The sequence below is a fragment of the Lycium ferocissimum genome, chromosome 8 (assembly GCF_029784015.1).
Source record: "Lycium ferocissimum isolate CSIRO_LF1 chromosome 8, AGI_CSIRO_Lferr_CH_V1, whole genome shotgun sequence".
Classification (NCBI taxonomy): domain Eukaryota; kingdom Viridiplantae; phylum Streptophyta; class Magnoliopsida; order Solanales; family Solanaceae; genus Lycium; species Lycium ferocissimum.
In genome coordinates this window covers 11,854,652-11,876,872 of record NC_081349.1, presented here as the reverse complement: position 1 = coordinate 11,876,872, position 22,221 = coordinate 11,854,652, and the positions used below count along the sequence as shown (strand labels likewise).

The window sequence follows — 22,221 nt, the reverse complement described above, 5'->3', positions numbered from 1 at the left end:
TTCCTCATTAAGGTGAAAAGTTAGCTCCTTTCTTTAATTCTTTTTTTTTAATGTTGTGGTGTTCGAACGAGCCTCTACCTTTACTTGCGTAGTGATAAAGGTGCCCAGGTACACTCTACTCCTGTGGGATTATACTAGGTATGTTGTTGTTGTTGTGGTGGTGGTGGTATCTGAACCAGCTTGCGTACATCTCAACATAGGTACTAGGTAAATTTATCCACCAAGGTCATATGTGAAGAAATCACCTAAGTTTTACCTCCGCTAGGATTTGGACCCGAGACAAAGAGAATGTTATTAATTAATTTTTTCTTTTAATTCTTTTATCAAAGCTAGCTTTCTTTAATTTTCCTTTTCAGTTTGCAGGCAGTTCATATGCTATTTTTGCTTCATTTGAGAGTTGTATAAAAATGGGCTGATCAACGCACAAGTTGGCCCAGATACCATAGTTATCAAACATGAAAATAAAAATGGGCTGATCAATCAAAAAGATTTTAAGGAAAAACAATAACAAACATCAAATCTTCCTCATAAAGCTAAAAGAATAGTCCTTTAGTTGTACTTCTACCTAATTTAGATGTTGTAGCAAAAGGGGTTCATCTAACGATTTGGAAATGAGTGATGAAAAACATAACAACTTTAGACACTTTACATCAATCTTTCCACATTAAGGTGCAAAGATAGCTCCTTTCTTTTAATTCTTTATCAAATCTAGCTTTCTTTAATTTCCCTTTTTTTAAGTTGCAGGCAGTTTTTATGCTTTTTTTTTTTTTTTTTTTTTTTTGCTTCATTTGGGAGTTGTATAAAAAATGGGCAGATAATTCAGAAAGATATTAAAAGAAAACAACAACAAGAACTTCATAAATCATTCTTAAGGTACTAAGATAGCTCCTTCTAATTGTTGTTTCTTTACTTAATTTCGGTGTTGTAGTAAAACGGATTCATACAGAAAGGAGTGTTCACATTAATCTTTGCTCATTAAGGTTCAAAGGTAGCTCCTTAATTTAATTTCTTCTATCAAAGTTAGCTTTCTTTAATTTCCCTTTTCAGTTGCAGACAATATTTATGTTGTTTTTGATTCATTAAAAGAAAAATAATAACAGAAACTTCATAAATCATTTATCATACAGGTACAAAGATAGTTAATATGAAATCAGAAGTAGGACTAATAATGCTGCAGTTCTGTTGTTCTTGTATCAATGGTTAGTTAAGTGAGACAGTATAGTACCTATTGTTCCAATAGAGATAACATTGGAGTTTAAACTTGATAAAATTATCCTAATGCCACACACAATCATTTCTTTAGGTGCAGCTTCCTTAAATCCAACACACATTGGAAATACAAAGATGAAAAGGTTTACAATGAAATATCAAAAAAAATCTAAAAGAAGAAACTGCCCTTAAGGTTATTTTTTTCTCCACAAGGTTAGAATTTTTATTAGACCCCTAATTCTTCTATGCACTCTTTCTTGTTATCACTAATTATATTGTTGGGTACTTTCTGGAATGCCCAAAACTATTATCTTTGGTGATGAGACATTAATATTTATTCTTTTGCTTCTCTAAATTTGTTACCACTAATTATATGTTGGGTACTTTCTTGAATCTTAGTGCTTGTTGAATAATGGAGTGTGGAAGAAAGCTTTCCATAGCTTCTATCTGTGTGGAGTTTATTTCACAAGTTATAGGCAGATTCTGTTTATACTGTTCTAACTGTACTCGACTAAATATGCATCAAACTTTTGACAACTTGCAGCATTAACAGTCTTCACTTTATATATTAGGAACTATTCTGAAATAAGCTCCAAAATTAAAGAATTGAAGTTTGATATTCACCTTATGATCTTTCGTTAACAACTCTCATTGCTTTTGCTTATTTTTTTCTCTAGTGGCCACGTGGTTTGTTGCTATATGGACCTCATGGAACTGGCTAGGTACTATACATGTCTATTCTTGATCTGGGTTTGAGCCAAAATTATGTCTTTTTTTTAATTTAAATTTTACTTTTTGGTTTTGAAATGACTTTTGAATTTGGAAATTTAAGTTTTACAACCGTTAAGAAGTATAAAGCAGTGAAGGGAAAACCAAAATAAAGTCGCAGGAAAAGGATTAAGAAAATATAGAACAGAAGAGTTTATGAACCAATGGAAAATTTTCATTTTTTATTGAATCAGCATCTCCTTATTTAAATAGTCAATATACAACTAAAAATAGGTGAAGCAGCCCTATTTGCTATCCTAAAAATCAGCAACGACTAGCAGTTCCCGGTAGAATAGGAATACAACTTTGACTAGTAGCCTTATCTAAAAAATCTGGAGAAAATTAAAAGAAACACATGCATTCCTTAAAGCTTTAACACTCCTCCTTGCTTTAGGAAATGCAAACTCCAGTTCTCTGCCTTAGAAGCTCGAACTTGCTGACTGGAAGTGACGTAGTAAACAGGCCGGCTTGCTGGTTTTCAGACTTACAGTAGACTAGAATCACTTCTCCCTTTTACCGCACACATCTCAAGAAATAGAGCTTGATGTTGAAATTCTTGGTCTTCCCATGAAACAGTGGATTGTTTGAGATTGCAATGCTGCCTGGTTGTCGAAAAAAATCTCAGTACTTTCCTTCTGTTGCATATGTAAATCGCACAAGATTTTTCTAAGCCATAAGACTTGGTTTACTACTAATGTTGCTGCTTCTGCAGTGGACTGTGCACCAATCTCCTGTTTCTTAGATGACCATGAGAAGATTCCTGAACCTAACCTGAAACAATGTCCAGAAGTACTTCTCATATCATCAACAGATCCAGCCCAATCACTATCCGAGAATCCAAACAACTTGAAGCTTTGACACTTCTCAAACTTTACACCATAGTCAATAGTACCTTTGATATATCTTAATAGTCTTTTTGCTACTCTTAAATGCATTTCACTTGCACAATGTATAAAATGAGATAAGAGACTTATAGCATATAGAATATCTTGCCTTGTTGCAGTGAGATATATTAAGCATCTGATCAAGCTTCTGTAATAACCTTCATCAACTTTGTCGGCTCCATCTTCTTTAACAGAGTTTCTCTTTTTGATTCATTGGTGTGCTTATCGACTTGCATTCCTACATTTGAAATTTCTTCAGAATATCCTTTGGATATTTCTTCTAGCAAATGAACACTTCATTTTTGCTTTGCTTGATCTTCATCCCAAGAAAATAGCCCATAAGACCAAGATCTGTCATTTCAAAAACTCGTATAATTTCTTCTTTGAACTCCTCAACCAGCCTTGTAGTATTTCCTGTCACCAGAAGATCATCAACATAAAGAGACACAATAAGAATATCATTCTCTTTATGTTTTACATAAAGGGTGGATTCAGATAAGCTCTTTTCAAATCCCAGGCTTAACAGGTGATCATCTATCCTGCTGTACCAAGCTCTTGGTTCTTGTTTTAGGCCATAAAGAGCCGTTTTTAGCAGATAGACTATATCTTCATCACCTTGTTTCATAAATCCTGATGGTTGCTCGACATATATTTCCTCCTCTAGTATGCCATTTAAGAAAGCTGATTTGATATCAAGTTGGAACACCTTCCATTCCTTTTGTGCTGCTACTGCAAGCAACAATCTAGTTGTGTCTAATCTTGCAACAGGAGAAAATTTGTCAGAATAATCAACACCATAGATTTGTGCATACCCTTTAACTACAAGCCTGGCCTTATATTTGTTGATGGAACTATCTGCATTTAACTTTGTTCTGAAGACCCATTTCACATCAATGACTTTTCTACCTTCAGGCTTGTCGACTACCACCCAAGTTTTCTTTCTCTTAATCATGGAGATCTTCTCCTCCATTGCTTTCTTCCACTTTGGACCTCTTAGCGCTTCAGGTTCGCAAATTGCTACATTACATCTTTAATAAATGTCTTAAAGTAGCATTTTACCTTTAACTGGAGGATCATCTACCAACTCATCTAGCTATCGATCTGTTGTTTTCTCTCCGACAGAATTATGTTCTGGTTCTTGTAAAAGACCATCTTCTTTCTTTAAATTATTCCAATCCCACTTGTCATCCTCATTGAAATGCACGTCTCCGCTGATCAACATTTTTTCAGTTTGTGGATGATATACCTTGTAGACTTTAGAAACTGAACTATAACTCACAAAAATGCCTGGAATCACCTTCTTGTCGGGTTTGATACGCTTAACTTGTGGAACATGCACAAAGTATACGCAACCAAATACTTTAACAAAGCTTAGTGAAGGTTTATACTCATACGAAGCTTCAAATGGAGTTTTGTGTTCCAAAGCCTTCGTTGGAAGTCGATTTTGCAGAAAAACTGTTGTGTTGGCTGCCTCTGCCCAAAATGTTTTAGGCAACTCCTTTTCATGTAACATACATCTGTCCATCTCCATTATCGATCTGTTTCTTCTTTCCCTAACTCCATTTTGTTCCGAATTGTATAGGGTTGTAAGCTGATGCACAATGATGGCTTCCTCGCAAAATAAATTAAATTCAGCTGAGGTGTATTCCTTTCCATTATCAGACCTCAAAGCTTGAATCTTACAGCCATTTTGATTTTCCACCAATTTCTTGAATTTCCAGAACACACCAGCAACTTCTGACTTGAATTTCAAGAAAAAAATCTAGCACATTTTTGTAAAATCATCAATGAAAAGAGCGTAATAGATGCTTGCTTGTAATGATGGAATTCTTTGAGGTCCTGCTACGTCAATTTTTAACTAGTTGCAGCTATTGTGAGGCATGTGAACTAGTTGCAGCTTTTGTGAGGCTCTCCAGCTTGATTAAGGAAACGACTTTCGGTGTTGTTTACCAAATTGACAAACACGACATTCCGTAGAATTTTATTCCAGATGCGGTAGGTTCTCCACCATCTTCATTTTTTGCATTTTGACAAGCCCTTAATAGTGATAATGTTCGAGTCTCTTGTGTCATAACTCAGCAACATTTTCTTTTGCTGAATACACCATCTGCTCTTCCTCAAATGGATCTAATGAGAAACTTCTGCCTCTCATTTTGACTTTAAACAAGTCTTATCTCGAGGGATCCTTGATCAAGCAATATATGTCTTCAAAATTAAGTTTGAAACCATTTTCTAATAACTGACCAATGCTCAACAAGTTCTGGTCCAAGTTAGGTACATAAAGAACATCAGATATTGTTTTAGTACCTGATTGTGTCTCAACTACAATGGCTCTCATTCTTTTTGCTGGAATGTGACCACCATGACCTATTCTAATCTTTACCACTCGAGTAGGCTTCAATATTTTGAAGAGTTCTTTATCATAAGTCATATGATTTGTGCATCCGCAATCGATCAGCCACGACTTGCTTGAAACATTGCTTGCAAACATAATGCAACAAAAAGTTGGTCCTCGTCTTGTTCATTAACAACTCGAGCATCTGCTTTATCCTGCTGAGTTTTATTCTTGCAAATGATTGCTTCGTGCCCTAACTGATTGTACTTACTGCACTTAGCATCAGGCCTTTTCCAACACTTGAAAGGTGTGTGTCCGTTCTTGCCACAATGCTTACAAGGAAGGTAATTTCCTTTGGAACTACCTGGTTTGCTTTTGTTGTTGCGTGCTGCACCTTCTCCATCTGTTGACGGGTTCTTTTTATTCTTCTTCTTCTTATATCTTCCATCGTCTTGATGATTGGCTGGTAACGATCCTTTAACAACTCCTCCTTGTCTCATAACACGTCCTTGCTCTTGTTCTTGAAAAGCACTTAAGAGCTCTGCTAGGGTATTTTTGGACAAGTCCTTAGTATTTTCTAAGGCTGTAATGGTAGCCTCAAATCTTTCAGGTACTGTTACAAGAATTCTTTCAACGATCCTTGAATGAGTAAAAGTGGAACCCAACAATCTGATGCAATTTGCTATGTTAAGAAGTCGGTCAGAATACTCCTTTATGGTTTCACTTTCCTTCATCCTTTGCAGCTCAAACTCACGTACTAAATTCAGCACTTGCATCCCTCGAATCCTTTCATCTCCTTCATACTCAGTCTTGAGATAATCCCATACCTCTTTTATTGATGTTAGAGACATGATACGAGTGAAGATGGTGGTAAAACTGCAGTAAACAAGCATGCCTTTGCCTTTGATTTCCTGATTTTCTCTCCTTGTGATTTTTAATCTGCGCCATCGTGGATTGTTTGGAAAGGGAGTAATCTTGTATTCATCTTCTACAGCCTCCCAGAGATCCAAAGCTTCCAGATATGTCTGCATTCTAACAGCCCAGATCTGATAATTTTCTCCATCGAAAGCTGGTGGTGCCATTGAAGAAAAACTTACTTCTCCGTCCATGAATCCACTAAAGCTGATAGATGCACGCACACACTGGTCCCTCAAGATTTAAAACTCTTGATACCAATTGTAGGTTTTACAACTGAAAGGAAAATCAAAATAAAGCAGCGGAAAAAGGATTAAGAAAATATAGAAGCAGAAGAATTTATGAACTAGTGGAAAATTTTCATTTTTTAAATCAACTCCTAATTTAAATTCGATATTCGAAAATAGGTCTATTTGCTACGAAAATCAACTGGAATACAACTTTGACTAGGAGTCTTATCTACAAAAAATGGAGAAAATTAAAATAAACACATGCATTACTTAAAGCAACTTTTAACAGGAAATTTACATTTGGGTTTGAGCCACAATCATGTCTTTGAATCTCAGAATTGGCACTTGGATTTGAGTCTGAATCATGTCTCTGGATTTAGAAATTAACTTTTGGGTTCAACATTGTTGTTTGGTTGAACTTTTGTAATCTTGTTTTATTGTAGACAAGCTTAATTTGGGCAGTTGTTCAAGAATGTGGCCCCCATTTGATCGTGACAAGATGTGTTTGATTCTCACTCAACTCTGTTTTCTCTGACTGGCTTCTAGATGTCGTCTGTTTTATAGCTTATATCCAGTAAATGTAATGGTCCTCTTTTTTTATTAGTTTGGTGTTATCGTTTCCTTATTACGTATTCCTGGCAGATAACAACTATGCCGCAATGGCAAGCAAGTCTGGGTAGGCGATATGAATCATTTCTGACCATGCTGCTATAATTAAGATCACCTTAGGACCCGTATTATACAACAACAAAAAGTACTAGAAGTGCTTCATAAGTATGCGTGGAGAAATTTATCTAATTGGTTCAGATCTATCAATTGAATCACTGAACATTCTGTGATCGTTATGGTCTTTGATGTTGTTTAAATGACACTTTTACGTACATTAAGAGAAGAAAGAAGTCATTGAACTTTAGGAAGAATCTTGCATTGTTTTGTATTTCTCTTTGCCTTCCGGCTTTGGATGTATTTGCAGCCCCAATTCCTTTCACAGGGCTCATGCTGGTGATAGTGAGAAAATTTTGCGGGTGGTATTTTCAGAAGCATCATCTCATGCAAAATTAGGCAAGCTATTAGTCGAACTTTTTTCCCCTAAAGTTATTAGTCATTTTCTGCTAATATAGTTTCATTTATATTTGGAATTAACTTACTGCAACTTTCAATTCATTAGTATGAATAGATAAATTAATTTGTTTTGTTGAAAATAAAGCCACCAGCTGCTAATCTGCAACCAGCTCTTTATTTTTAAGAGAAATTGACATAAATAGCCGCCCACCAAAATAATAGCTACCAAACGTATAGTTTTTGTATATTATTTATACATAATAGTGTTTATATTTTGTATATTTAGCTAACGAATGTAATTATTTCTTACCGACCGGCCAAATGTGTAACTTGCCCTTTTTATTTTTTTAACCCAAATCGTCTTTGAGAGCAGATGCAGATATGGCCCTTCACAGTGGGTTCAAGCCAAATCAATGAACTTTCATTCTATTAGATATTGTATACATATGTTAAAATCATGGATATGTTAAAATCATGGATCCGTCTCTGCTCGGGATAGTGAGAAAAATTTACCCGCATTCTTTTGATTTACAAAAGTGGAAAACTATACGAAAGCTTTTTTGACTCTCCAGTAGTGAAAACGGTACATCAAAAACTCCTACTGAAAGATAAATTTAGAAATGAAATAGAAGAATGACTCCTACTCGCATTCTTTTCAAACTAGTTTTGGGTTAAGTTATCTCAAAAGAAATTACATGCTTTTTCATTTCCATTGCTCTTTTATTTGAGTAGAATTACAAATATTTGCTTTAAATTCTCATTTCAGATCAAGCCTAAAACACAGAAAGACAACAAGACAAAAAGGATTGGACCATCCAATACTGCAGCCAAAAAAGTGTACTACAAACACCAGATACATATTTTCAATATGTCGTGCCAAAAAGCTGGTAATACTTAAGGCCATAATCCCAAGCTATTTACAGGATGGATATGTCCAATGACTTGTTACTAGTATAGTATACATGTGGCAATGGAACTTATGCTACCACTGAATGCCTGTGATGTTGATCTTGTTGTGCACAATTAACAGAATTTTCCACAGCGAGACCTTGAGCGCCGAAGCAGAAGTACTGATTCATTAACTTGATGTTGAAGGAGCCATGTTTACGTGTCAATTTCGATTTTTCCCTACTGCTCGACATATTTAAGCTGGAGGATCCTCCACTCACATTGCCAAAATCCATCCTCTTCTCTTTGTTGACAACCACTGGAGATGACCAGGAAGATTCAGAATAAGCGCTCGATGGTGATCCACAAGACGACTGTGGTGTCATGTGGATAACGCCGTGCATCAGCCCGGCTGCAAATTTCTTTTTGGTAGATGGACTTGGAAGACAATTTTGGACAGGGAGCACTCTTTTGCTGTTTGGAAGCGATGACATCCTCGAGAATCTTTGTCGTAGAGGAATTGGCTGGTCATACAATCTGTAAGATTCTACAGACATATTGTCTTCCAAACCACTGGTCTCCGCTGTTGGTTCTTTCTTCCTTTTCCATCGTAGAAGAAACTTCAAACGTCTGGCAGCACTGTTAACTGAGCCCAGCTTGTGTGATGAGTTCGACCCCGCAGCAGAATGGCAAGGGCTTGGTTCATCCCAGCATGAAGCAATTTCTGTGCTTGCAGAATCACTATTGGCATCAGACGCATTATCAATGCCAGCATACAAAAATATTTCAGCGTCGGGAATTCTAAAAGAGGCACCGGGACTGCCTCCAATACCATGCATTTTCAGGTGGGAAGCTAGGACAGTTCTTGTCATATGGTCTTGGCAATTGGAAATTCCTCCAGCTGAAATGAGACGCTTAATCAATATCTCAGAAGATGCAGATTGTGGGCGTTGCTTGAGGAGATCCAGTGGGGTATTTCCACCAGCATCACGGATATTTAAATTTATTGAAAATGCAGTCATGAGAAGTTCCACTACATCAGTCTGAATGTTCTCGATTACAGCCAAGTGAAGAGCAGTTCGACCATCATTGTTCTTGATGTTAATAATATCTTCAATCTCTATAATTTTTCCACGCACTAACTGCTTCATTAACTCCATCTGTCGATCCAGCCTGCGGAAACTTGGTGTCCGAAAGCCAGCTACAGCCATGTGAAGGAACGTGTCTCCATAATTGTTTCTTAATGTGGTAGATGAAGGAGAGGCAGATATAAGAACTTTCACAACTGCTAAGTAACCCCTATAAGCAGCAACATGCAGTGCAGTGTTTCCTTGGTTGTCTCTGGAGTTGATAAGGTCATACCTTTCCAGTAAACTCTTAACAACCTGCAAAGATATAACTTCAATCAAATTCAACCATCAAAATTAACAAATCTCTGGCAGTTCTAGAAATCATCAATTAAAGCTAACCATAACGAGAAAGCACTGCTCAAACTAGACAGCTAATAGTTCAGAACAGTTCATTTCAGTGAAACATCAATTACTCCTTCAAAATAACTTAAACGAAATAAATAATGCAAGTGCTTTGTCATACCAAACAGGTGTTGAGTATTAAAAAAGAGATTATCTTGAACCGAAGAACTCTTGCAAACTTGTTTGGCTGCTTATCTTTAAGAAAGTGCAGACAGGGGATGTAAAGGACCCTGTTTCAATCACAGAGCAGGCTCATCACAGCAGCAGCAAATAGAGGCACAAATATGGTTGACAATATTGGAAGTTTTAAAAAATGTTCCATCTTTCTAGACAAACTGAAAAGGAGCAATTTGTAGTCCAACCTTATTGGATGAAAAGTATGTGTGAAGTAACTATATCACAGTTTCTTCTTTTGGAAAAATAACTATCAGTTCGAATTCTCATTTTCGGAATAGGACATTGCTGAGACTGTACACTATATACCAACTGCTTGAAGAATCAAAGGTGAACAATGATTACCTGAGATCCAAAACATTTTTAGAGAGGCCTTAAGATTGGAACATGCCAATGATGAGTTTCTTTTTCACTCCTTCAAAGTTTTGCTTTCTTAAAACATTACGCATTGAACTAAGCAAACTATAGCTATAGACAGAGTGTTCATTTTATAGTAAGATGATCAGAAGAAAGGGCTACATGGAACCAGCTTCATTTGAAAGGCACACTCCATGCTTTAGATCTGACACATTCTTCTATTTAATTTCTTCAGTACTTGGGATACAACAGAAAAAGGTTTTCAAAGAAAATTACACAAAATAATCTAATACTCATCAAACTTGTGAAATGAACAGTTCCTTTCTCTGTGAATATGATCTATTACCCATCAAACTGATAAATCACAATAGCCAAATTAAGCTTGTGGTGGTTGGAACATTACACTAAGTGCAATTTGAACCAGTTTTGACTATAAAAGACTTGACTTAATTAATAAAGCTATCTTCTAGAACTGGTACAAGCTAGAAGGGCACAGGAATTAGAGGATTCTTCTATACAAAGACATAAACAATGGAGGGTGAACAATAACCAAGAAGAAATAACAAATCAAGAAATAGATTTTAATAAGCAAGCAAGACTCAATCTCCATTTCCAATAAGAACGACACTCTAAGGTCAGCTATATGAAACGTCTACATCCATTCAGCTCTATTTGAGTCACTCTCATTCCAAGAACAACAACATCGACTACGCCTCAAATCCAAGCAAGTTGGTGTCAGCTATATGAATCCTCATTATCCATGTCACTCCATTTAAGTTCATATCAGTTTTTATCATTCCAATAGTCAGTAATTTTTTCATTGAAGAGAAATTAGGTATTCTCTAAAGGGTGTGTTTGGTATGGAGGAAAAGATTTTTCGGAAAATGTTTTCCAATTTTCTCATGTTTGGTTGGTCAAAATGTTTAGAAAAAACAAGTTCCTTAAAAATGAGGAAAATGACTTCCCTCATGGAAGTAGGAAAAACAAGTTCCATAAGTGAAATTCCAAGTTTATTGTCTCCTCTCCACCCATCCAATACCCCAAACCCCGCCACTCCTTAACCCCCCTCCCACCCCCATACCCACGCCCTTAGTGTGTTGCTATGTTACATATAAATGCTCTTGGGACAATATTTTTTTCTTACTTACCATACACTAAAAATTAAGAAAGAAATCTACCTGTTTTCCGAGAAAACATTTTCCATGAAAAACATTTTCCTTCATACCAAACATAGCCTGAACCAGGGGAGTAGCAAGATAAAACAAAATAGAAAGGTAAAAGAAGCAAAGTGTAGAACTCACCCCAACCTGTCCTCTACCAGAAGCAGAATGCAAGAGAGTAGATCCTTGAGCATCTCTATAAACCAAAACATCATAGCAATTTCCAAGTATCTCATTCAACATCTCCACATTTCCTCCTCTAGCAGCAGCATGAACTGCCCTATTCATCATTTCCAACCTAAAAGTAGAAGAAACCTCCTCTTTTAATTCCCCTTTACTACTCTCAAGTAACAGCCTAAAAACTTGAGTTTTTTTACTCCTAGCAGCTGCATAAAACATATCAGTAACACCATATTCTCCTTCACCAAACACCAAAAAAGGGTCTCTTTCCAATAATTTTTTCACAAATTCAACATCCCCAGCTGAAGCAGCAGTATAAAGAAGCCAACCACCATAACCAGCTCTAATCAAAGAATTATGACCTTTCTTTGTTTCACCTTCAAGTAAAAGTTTCTTAGCAACTTCACACCTACATTTTGCAACATCATCAAACTGTTCTTCATCATCCCAAACACTCTCAAGTCTTCTTATTCTACGTAAAGATGTAAGCTTTATGAGTAAATTAGTGTCTAAATGAAGTAACTCTCTCACTATATCATAATGACCATTTGCTGCAGCCCAATCAATAGGTGAAGCAAACCACCATTGATCACCTGTACTCTCCCATCTCAAAGGAAAATAATTTGGAGGCATTGTAACAACAACAAAAAAGTACTGAACTTTCAACTCTTAACCAACCAAGAAAACCAAAAAAACCAATTTTTGAGACAATTAAGCACAACCCATTTTCAGGCTATCTTGAAAATACAAGAAAATCACTAAAAAGACCAATACATCACAAATCACACACTTGGGGTCATATTTCTTCTAGATAATTGTATAAACTATAACAAAACAAAACAGAAAGGTTGATAAAAGATTAAAGGGGCATCTTACAGAAAGTATAAAGTTAAGTGAATAATATTCATGCACAAAAAGATATGACTATTGGGATCTAGTAAAGTTTAGCATTTTCAAGAAATTGGGAAACTAATTACTACTAAAGAAAAAAGAAAGCTCAGGAACAGAAAAAGAGAAGGAAAAATGTGCCAACTTTATGCTTTTTTTGTTCAGATAATAACAAAAGGAACAAAGCCACATGTTTAGGAGATTTTTGATGGGGTCTTTTGTATTGTCAGTGGTTGAAACAAGAATTAAAAAGATTAAATTTTGGACAAAGGCATAGGAAGTTTCAATATTTTATTAAAGATTCAGTCTGTGAATGACAATAAGGCAAAGAAGATTTCAAAGCACTTATTTTTCGGTTATTATTATGAGCCTTAGGCCCCTTTTGTCCATAGAAACCAAAAAAAAAAAATTTAAAAAATCACTTTTTTTGGAATTTTGGAGTTGAAGTTGTGTTTGGTCATAATTTTTTAAATTGTAGTTTTTGGTAAAATATAGGTTTAAAAAAGTGAAAATTTTTGAAAAATAAGTTTTTGGAGTTTTTGAATTAGGAATACAACTTCAGTTGTAACAGATTCTAATTACTACTGAAAAGTGAAAAAAGTGAAAAAAAAATTCGGAATAAATTGAATAATTCTTATGGCCAAATGCATACATAATTAATTGTAATAAGATCATTTATAACGTAGGGAAATTGTGTGTGAGAGAGAATATGACAGGCATTGATAATGCTATGTGCAACGTTAATGGATTTGTTTAATGTTTGTTTTCTACTCCCTCAATCTCAAATTTTTGTCCTGATTTTAAAAATAATTATCTCAAATTATTTGTTATTTTAGAAGTTCAAGATAAAAGTATTTTTTTTCCATTTTACCGGCAGCAATAATGAAGATATCTAAAGACATAAATGGGGGTAAAACAGGCAAAAACTCCTCCTAATTACTCCCTCCGTTTCAAATTAAGTGTCGTTTTGGCCAAAAAAATAATAATAATTGTCCCAAAATAACAGTCGCTTTAGGAAAATTCAACATAAAAATTAGTAAATTGTTTCCAACTATACCCTTATATCACGTAATCACTTCTTCTTAAGGAAAATTCAACATAAAAATTAGTAATTGTTTTCTTAATGGGTGTCAAATGGAGAGAGTTGTTTCCAACTATACCCTTATATCACGTAATCACTTCTTCTTAATAGTGTTCAATTCTCAAAAGACATCAAATAAATAGGGAGTAGGGATAACTCGCATAATTAAAATACATTCCTTCACAAAGTTACCTCGGTCCCAGATAAAAGTTTGCCCACAAAAGTATGCCCCACCGCATAACTTTGTGAAGAACTACTCCAGCATAACTTTGCGAATAATTATCAAAACCTTGTATTTAATGTTTTCTTATTGGGTGTCAAATGGAGAGAGTAATGTTTCTTTTTGTGGTTAGAAATTCTCTTTAATAGAGTGCCACCATCGAAACAAGTCACAGCTTGTTGTTCTTCTCTATATTATAAATCATTTTCCCTGTCAATTATCATTCGTTGGACAAATAAATGTTGTTTCAAAATATCTAATACTTTAGGAAAATAATACTCATGTATTTATTTATTTATTGTTGTTCCAGTTCGTTGAGTGTTAATTAAATTTGATTTTACAAGACAGATAAGGATATTACTATTAAATATTTTCTTGACGATTTGTTCAGAAACCATAATAAATACTAGTAGTAGATAATATGGACAGGAGATAATTTTCTTTCTTGTTTCATGTCATAACTATATAAGTGTTGTGTACAATTCTAATACAATATTGCATGATCCGATATTGACTAAGTTGACATTCGCTCATTCGTCTTCAACGAAACAATTCAATATTGATTTCTAAAGTTTACAAATTTGAATCCAACCAGATTTTTGCCACATCCTCCTATTAACTATATGAAAAAAGAAGAAGAAGAAAAGAAAAAGATATCCACTTACTCATGATCTCATACGTATGTGGAGTGTCATGTCTAGACTTATTCAAGATTGTTAAATCTAGATTTAACCAAAAATATATATTAAAAAAAATCGTCTCCTTATTCATGATCTCACAGTATGTGGAATGTGTCATCCTTAGAGGAACGAGTTACCTAATAAAAGAAAAATATCACAAATTTGAGGATTAAAATTTTAGAAATCTTAAGGTCTGTATCTGAGTTTCTGACACTCCACCTCCCTCGTCCAAGAAAAAAAGAAAAAGAAAAAAACAATATGTGGAGAACATTAATGTTAACGTATTCAGTCATGGAGATTTGATAGCTAGAGAGGAAGATAACAATGGAGGAAGCAATTATGGAGAGAGTCGGTTATGAGAGAGAAAGGAAAGGAAAATATCTCATTTCAACTCAACTAAGTAATTACATCATTGGTTACATATATAGATATCTAGTATTGACTACTTTGACTAATCAACTAACTAACTCATCATTATGTAACTGACTACTCTACTAATAACTTTAAGTTAGTTACAGTGGACCCCACTACTAATCCCACCACTATCTTCTTCACTCCCCCTCAAGCTGATGGATGAAAACAGATTTTTCATTCCCAGCTTGGCAACTAGATACTCATGTTCTGGTGTGCATAAACTCTTTGTAAGAAGACCCGCAGGTTGTTCTCTTGTGCCAATGTGGCTTGTCTAAGTTAGTCCTTGCAATTTTTCTCTAACAAAGTGACAATTAATTCTATATGTTTAGTCCTCTCATGGAATATAGGATGAACTGCAATTTGTATAGCAGCTTTACTATCACAGAATAGCTGAACTGGTTGTTCAATAGTAACTCCCAACTCCTTAAACAAACCAACTAATCAAGTTATTTCAGCAACTGTCATGGCCATACTTCTAAATTCTGCTTCTGTTGAACTCCTGGAAATAGTACTTTGCTTCTTTGATTTCCAAGAAATGAATGCACCATCTAATTTTATCACATAATCAATCACAGATTTCCTAGTCTCAACACAAGAGGCCCAATTAGAATCACAAAAAGCTGTCAAACTAAGTTTTCCATCTGCAGGCATGAACAGTCCCAAATCTGTACTTCCTTTGATATGCCTTGCAACTCTCAATGCTACATCCATATGACTTTGCTTAGGTGTATGCATATGTTGGCTCAAAATTTGAACCACAAAAGCCAAGTATGGTCTTGTCATGGTTAAGTATAGTAATCTTCCTACAAGTCTCTGATAGCTGCTTCTATCCTCAAGTTGTTTGTCATTAAGACCTTTATCTTTCTCATCTTCCTTCACTACATCGTCATACTCAACTGATGTTAGGTTATGATTGAACTCCAAAGGTGTGTATATAGGTTTACCACCTGATAAACCAAGTTCTAACACTAACTCAAGGGCATACTTCCTTTGATACATATGTATCTCTTTCTCAGACCTGGAGAATTCTATACCCAAAAAATACTCCAATTCACCAAGATTTTCATCTTGAACTTCTCTTAAAGATCTTTCCTGACTTGTTGAATTAGAATTAGAGAGCTTTCAGTAATTAATAAGTTATCAACATATACTAGAACTACCACTAACTCTTCTCCAACCTTCTGAGTGAACAAAAAGTAGTCATAGTGATATTGACTGAACCCCATACTGATTAGTGATTCAGTAAGTTTAATATTCCACTATCTAGGTTCTTACTTCAAGCCATATAAGGACTTGTGCAACCTATAAGTTTTTTTCTAATACTCACCCCACCTTGAAAAGCCATCAGGAATCTGCATGTACACCTCTTCAAAAAGATCAACTTGCAAAAAAGCATTGTGAACATCCATCTGGAAAATGAACCACTTAGCAGATGTAGCAAGAGCAACTACTGATCTGACTGTAACCATTTTAGCAACAAGAGAAAAGGTCTCAGTATAGTCTAGACCCTTTTGTTGATTGAAGCCCTTGGTAACTAATCTACATTTATATCTCTCTACTTCACCTGAGGATTTGTACTTAACCTTAAACACCTATTTGCACACAATGGGAGTTTTATCAGGTGGCAGATCAACAATTGACCAACTATGATTGTCTTCAAGAGCAGCAATCTCAGATTTCATAGCATCAACCCACAAATGATCCTTGCTAGTTTCAGCAAAAGACTTAGGTTCTAAAAGCATGAACGGAAGCCTGATATTGAGGAGAGAGGTGATCATAGCACACATAATTTGAGACAGGATAAAGGCAGGAATTTTTAGAACCTATATAATCACCCATCCATACAAGTGGTTTAGAGGGTCTGGAGGTTCTTCTAGGTTTAACAAGATGAGAAATAGTAGCAGGAATGGAAAAAGGAGGGAGTGTCATGGAAGAACTAGAGATATCACTAGTAGAAACAGAAAAAGGGACTTAGAATAATAGAAGATGGAAGAGGAGGACTATTAAGAGTAGGAGAGGAAGGAGGCAAAGGAGATGAAGTCATAGCAGCAATATCAGGAGTAGTATCATGATGAAAGGAATGATTCAAGACAGGAAATGGAGGGGAGATAGGCTCATGAAGGTTGTGAAAAGGAACTACATCTTCTCTAAACTGAACATCTCTTCTTAAAGGAAATGATTTTGAACTCAAATCATACAAGAGATAACTTTTGTGAGAGGAAGAGTAGCCTAGAAGGACAGATGATAACTGAATTTGTCAGACCCTTTAACTATAGTGACATAGCCTAAACATCCAAAGACTCTCGCAAGTGATGCAAGGAAGGAACTCTATAATACAGTTTCTCAAAAGTAGACTTACCATGTAAAAAAACATTAGGAAGTCTATTCAATAAAATCAATAACTTGATGATTAAAGAATTCAGATGCATTATTTGATCCGAGACACTTAACTGTACAGCTAAACTGAGTCTTAACCACCATCAGAAAATCCCTAAGTAAATCAATAACATCTGATTTAGTGTGCATTAAGAAAATCCAGGTGAAACTGGAGTAATTATCCATAACAATCATAAAGTATTTTTTCGCACCATGGGAAGGAACCCTGTAAGGACATCACACATCAACATGAATAAGATCAAAAGCAGAAGTACAACATGTAGTATTTAGTGGAAACGGTAATCTTGTTTGTTTAGCAATAGGACAAACAGGACAAACATGTTCCTTTAACAGTTCATGATTCAAGCCACACACTTTCTTTAACACTTTCAATGGTGCATGACCTAACCTTCTATGCCACAAAGATGTAAAGTCACAATGCTAGATACAAACAAGGACTTGTAGTCATGATTAAATATATTATTGGTACTGGAAACATAAAATTATTTACAAAAGTTGTAGGTGCTCCAGCTTTATTCCCTGGCTGTCCACAAGAAGGAGTGACCTCAGTGTCTTTATATTGTTTCCCTTTTAGAATGTACAAACCTTCAGCTTCTCTACCAATGTCTATCACCTTCCCAGTGAAGAGTTCCTGAAATAGATAGAAATCATGACAGAATGCAGCTAAGCATTTGAGTTCCTTAGTGATCTTAGATACTGAAAGTAGGTTGTACTTAAATTTAGGGATATACAAGACATCTTGCACAGCCCTATCCTTGAATATTGATGAGCCACCTGTTTTACTGATGGATACTTGTTCACCAGTAGGTAGGTTCACTTTGCTTTTAAGTAGTTCAGGTAGATCTTTAGTCTTCCAATAAGATGTTCATTATGAACCATGTGATTTGTTGCACCTGTGTCAACTATCAGTTATAGTCAGCTAGACTAGTTAACAAGCCAGCAATGATACTTGTAGAATAAACTGCTCATTTTTCCTTGTCTAGCATGGAACAGATTTGAGAGTACTGATCAGGTGAAAATACAGGAGGAGCCATTGACAATTGAAAGAATGCTGCTTGAGGATATCCATGAGCTAGACTATAACTATGAGATTAACCTTGTGGATAAGTTTGTGTTGGTGTGACATAATTTTATGAATATTGTTAAATAGGCTAAGGATAGTTATGAACCAGTTGTGGATAGTTCTGAACTGGTTGATTAACACTAGTGGACTGAGTATAATTCTGAGCAGTTGTAGGCTGGAAATCACCAGCTGAAACATTGTTGGCATGCATATTACCCTTCTTCTTGGACTTATAGTCTGGTGGATAACCATGGAGTCTATAACAGTCATCTACCACATGTACCTTTAGATGACAGAAATCATATTGTTGATTAGACTTGTCTAGTTTGTTTTTGTCAAACTGACCCCTATTGTCAAATTGTTGCTTATGCTTAAACTGATTTTTTGGTCTAAAACCTTCAAATTGATTTCTAGGCCTAAATCCTTTATGTTGCATTTTGTTGCTTAGTAATGCAGTTAGATCACTACTGCTAGTGGGACCACTAGAACTTGCTCCATTTTGGTGCATTCTTTGACTCTCTACATTTAAGATCATAGCATAGGCTTGACTAATAGTAGGTGTCGGTTCAATCATCAAAATTTGGCTCCTAGCTTGAGCATATGACTCATTTAGTCCCATCAGAAATTGCCACAGTTTCTGTTGGTGAAAATGTTCGGCATGTTGTTTTGATTCAGGACAAGCACAAGAAGGAGGAGGCACTAGTGCTTCAGACTCATCTCTCAGTGCCTTCAACTTTGAAAAATATACAGATATAGAATTAACTCCTTGAGTTAAGGTAGCTATTTCCTTGTGAAGATAAAAAGCCCTAGATGCATTCACTTTGTTAAACCTTTCCCTAAGGTCCTCCCAAACTTTGTGAGCATCAGAAGCATAGAGTACAGTACTGATTAAATCCTTAGATACTGTGTTCATAATCCAAGCTAGCACAATAGCATCACGTCTATACCATAATTCATGAAGACTAAAATCATACATTTCCTTCTTACAAGTACCAGGCACAAATCCTAAATTGTTTTTACCTCGTAAGACTAATTTCATACATTTACTCCATAAGGAATAATTCTCAGATTCTTGGAGTTAAATAGAAATCTTAACTAAACCTTGAGTATCGAATGGATGAATGTATAATGGACGATTTTGAAGAACCTAATCTTCAGACTAATTTGCATTATTTGTAGTGCTCTGAGCATCAACAACTCCAATAGCATTGTTCCTTGTGCTATTATCATTGTTCAACACCATTGTTGCTTCAATTCAGTTGCTACTAGCTTTGAATCTACAAAATACTCTACAAATTGAAAAATTCTGATAGTGTTTACCGTCTCAAATCACAATTTGAGACTAGATTTGTCCTATTTTTGTGTTTCGAAAAACAAAATGAAAGCAGATGCGAATTGAGTTTTTTTTTTTTTTTTTGAATTTCCTCTTCTATCTAAACCTAACTAGATAGTTGCAGAATTAGTGATCTAGCCGTAAAGCTCTGATACCAATCTAAAGTATCCAGTCATGGAGATTTGATAGATTGAGAGGAAGATAACAATAGAGGAAGCAGTTATAAAGGGGGTCAGTTAGAAGGAAGAAAGAAAGGAAAGGAAAATATCTCATTTCTACTCATCTAAGTAATTAAATCATTGGTTACATATATAGATATCTAGTATTGACTACTTTGACTAATCAACTAACTAACTCATCATTATGTAACTAACTATTCTACTAATAACTTTAAGTTAGTTACAGTAGACCCCGCTAGTGGTCCCCCCACTATCTTCTACAATTATACTCACTCTTTTTATCTTACTAGTATTTGTACCCGTGTGATGCGCGGTCGATGTCAAATGAAATTAATCGTGATAAATAATTACTCAAATTTATTCTAAATATGCTTCTAAGTAATTCAATATTTAAAATAAAATTTTATGGAGATCATATATTTCATCTTGATAAGTCAATTTCTAGTTCTCCTTTTTTTTTTTGGCTTGGTCAAGTAATACTCCTCCTAAGCTCATCCACCATGGATGGGCACATTTTTTTTAAGTGATCCGGCTTTTAAGTTCAAAAGAGAAGTGTGAAATCTAGTTTTTTAGCTACTTTTTTTCAGAAATATTATTTTTAATTAGGGTCGAATTAGGACAGATACCGATCAAACTAAAGGTATTAAGCATATCAACCTTTTTGTTCTGGAGATAATTGCATTTTGATTAATTACCCGTTCCAATTCATATTCATATTCTTTGAAAAGGATATATACAAATATATAAGGCTTTCCAAATTATTATTCCTAACTTAATTCCACTTTATAGTAGAAATAATTTTTTATCTTTCAATTAAACAAAAAATACAATATGTTCTATTTAGAAAGTTTATATTTCAAATTAAATTTTGGGTAAAAACACATTTAATTCAAAAATAAACTACACTCATTTTATTATCGTATTCATCAATATTGTCCAAAAATTGTCATGTGATTTTTAATAATTTATCGCAAGTTAAATATCACTTTCCCCTATATATATATAAGCTTTATTAGATCTCCTTAGAATTAACCAATATGTTTATCACATATTTCTTGACATAGAAAAGCAGGAAAAAAATTATATTCCATTGAATAGAAAATAAATATTTTTAAGCTAATTAATTAGAAAAAATTGAACCTACATTCTTCTAACTGCAGCAAAGAAACAAAACACAAATTACTTAGATAAGATATATTGATTAACTTTAGTAATATTATTTATGTGTTTGTACACAGAAATTATGTTGAAGTCCGTTATCATACATATTCACCAAAAAACAAAATTCCTCTATCATTACTTTAATTTCTTTTTTGAAGTTCAAATAATCTTTGGTCCCTTCTTTTTTTTTTTTTTTTTTTTTTTTTGTTGATAATTAGGCATTTCATTAATCACCAAAATAATAATTACAAAACAAAGCTAGATTGATCAAAATTGCTAAGGCACTGCCTTCTCACAGTAACTACAAAATTAGAAGATGTATTTATCTAAAAATGACCTACTTGCTGTAGGGGCTCATACTACACAAACATGCATTCTTTTGGCAATAGTATTCCCAGGAACCTCCTTGTGCTCAAAGACTCTTGTGTTTCTCTCCATCAAAGATGGACTATAATTATGAAACTCAAATGAACGAACTTGCAGTGAGAAAAAGTATAACGGATACTATACATATTCATCATTAAATATTGTAATATTCTTTTCTTATATACTAGACATGTGATTTCTCTTCAACTCCTATAAAATTCACTATACAACACTTGTTCTCTCATTCGTTGCCTGCATATCTTTGAGAGGAAGTATATGTTCCTTCTTTATGATGATATCCTTGCATTTTTTTGGTCAAAAATCTAAGATTTACTTGTTCTTGAAACTCTTCTTTGTTGTTTTTTCCTGCTTAAAATGACGAATTCAGTGCTAAACTTGTGAAGAGCGTTAAAGATGATAAAAGGTCAATGCACGAACTGTACGGATTGGCCTCAAGTAGCTAATAGATCGAGAACATTTTCTCAACTATTTTTATCAACAAACGTATTTTTGGAAACCTGAAAAGAAAAAAGAAAAGCAAGAATTCAAAAATAAAGAAGTCTGGTTAAAAAGAAAAATGATATACAGTAAATACATTGTATAAAGCAAGCTTTAAAATATAATGGTGAATTAAGAAAAGAACACCTAACCTCGTAAGTTTCTTGGTAATAAAATAAAAAAATGTGAATAAAGGATTTCACTAAATTAAATTGGATAGTCATGTCAAAAAGATAAAAAAATTCTATTAGATCTAAAACAATTACCTACGACAAAATTTTCAATTTCTTAAATGCCTTCTTAATGC

General features: G+C 34.6%; 1 protein-coding gene and 1 long non-coding RNA gene across 3 annotated transcripts; one reads left to right on the top strand and one right to left on the bottom strand.

Moving 5' to 3' along the window:
* Positions 1-382: 382 nt before the first annotated feature.
* On the top strand, positions 383-7,261 carry LOC132067247 (uncharacterized). 2 transcript variants are annotated; one of them, XR_009417100.1, is made up of 3 exons: positions 383-669; positions 929-988; positions 6,785-7,261. It is a non-coding gene; the product is annotated as an uncharacterized LOC132067247 (long non-coding RNA). The 2 variants fall into 2 exon arrangements; XR_009417099.1 differs by lacking the exon at positions 383-669 and having other exon boundaries at positions 679-988.
* Positions 7,262-8,190: 929 nt separating this feature from the next.
* Positions 8,191-12,808, bottom strand: LOC132067246 (uncharacterized). Its single transcript, XM_059460408.1, has 2 exons — positions 11,596-12,808; positions 8,191-9,676 (listed from the first exon to the last, which is right to left on the bottom strand). Exons 1-2 carry the CDS (start codon positions 12,265-12,267, stop codon positions 8,381-8,383), a joined length of 1,968 nt encoding a protein of 655 aa, XP_059316391.1. The 5' UTR covers positions 12,268-12,808; the 3' UTR covers positions 8,191-8,380.
* Positions 12,809-22,221: the final 9,413 nt, after the last annotated feature.

Bases quoted from the DNA above. Each gene is read 5' to 3' on its own strand.
- LOC132067246 (XM_059460408.1), bottom strand. From the start codon at position 12,267: ATGCCTCCAAATTATTTTCCTTTGAGATGGGAGAGTACAGGTGATCAA. The intron at 9,677-11,595 runs GTGAGTTCTACA...ATATCTTTGCAG, and splicing joins CTGGTAGAGGACAGGTTGGG to GTTGTTAAGAGTTTACTGGA.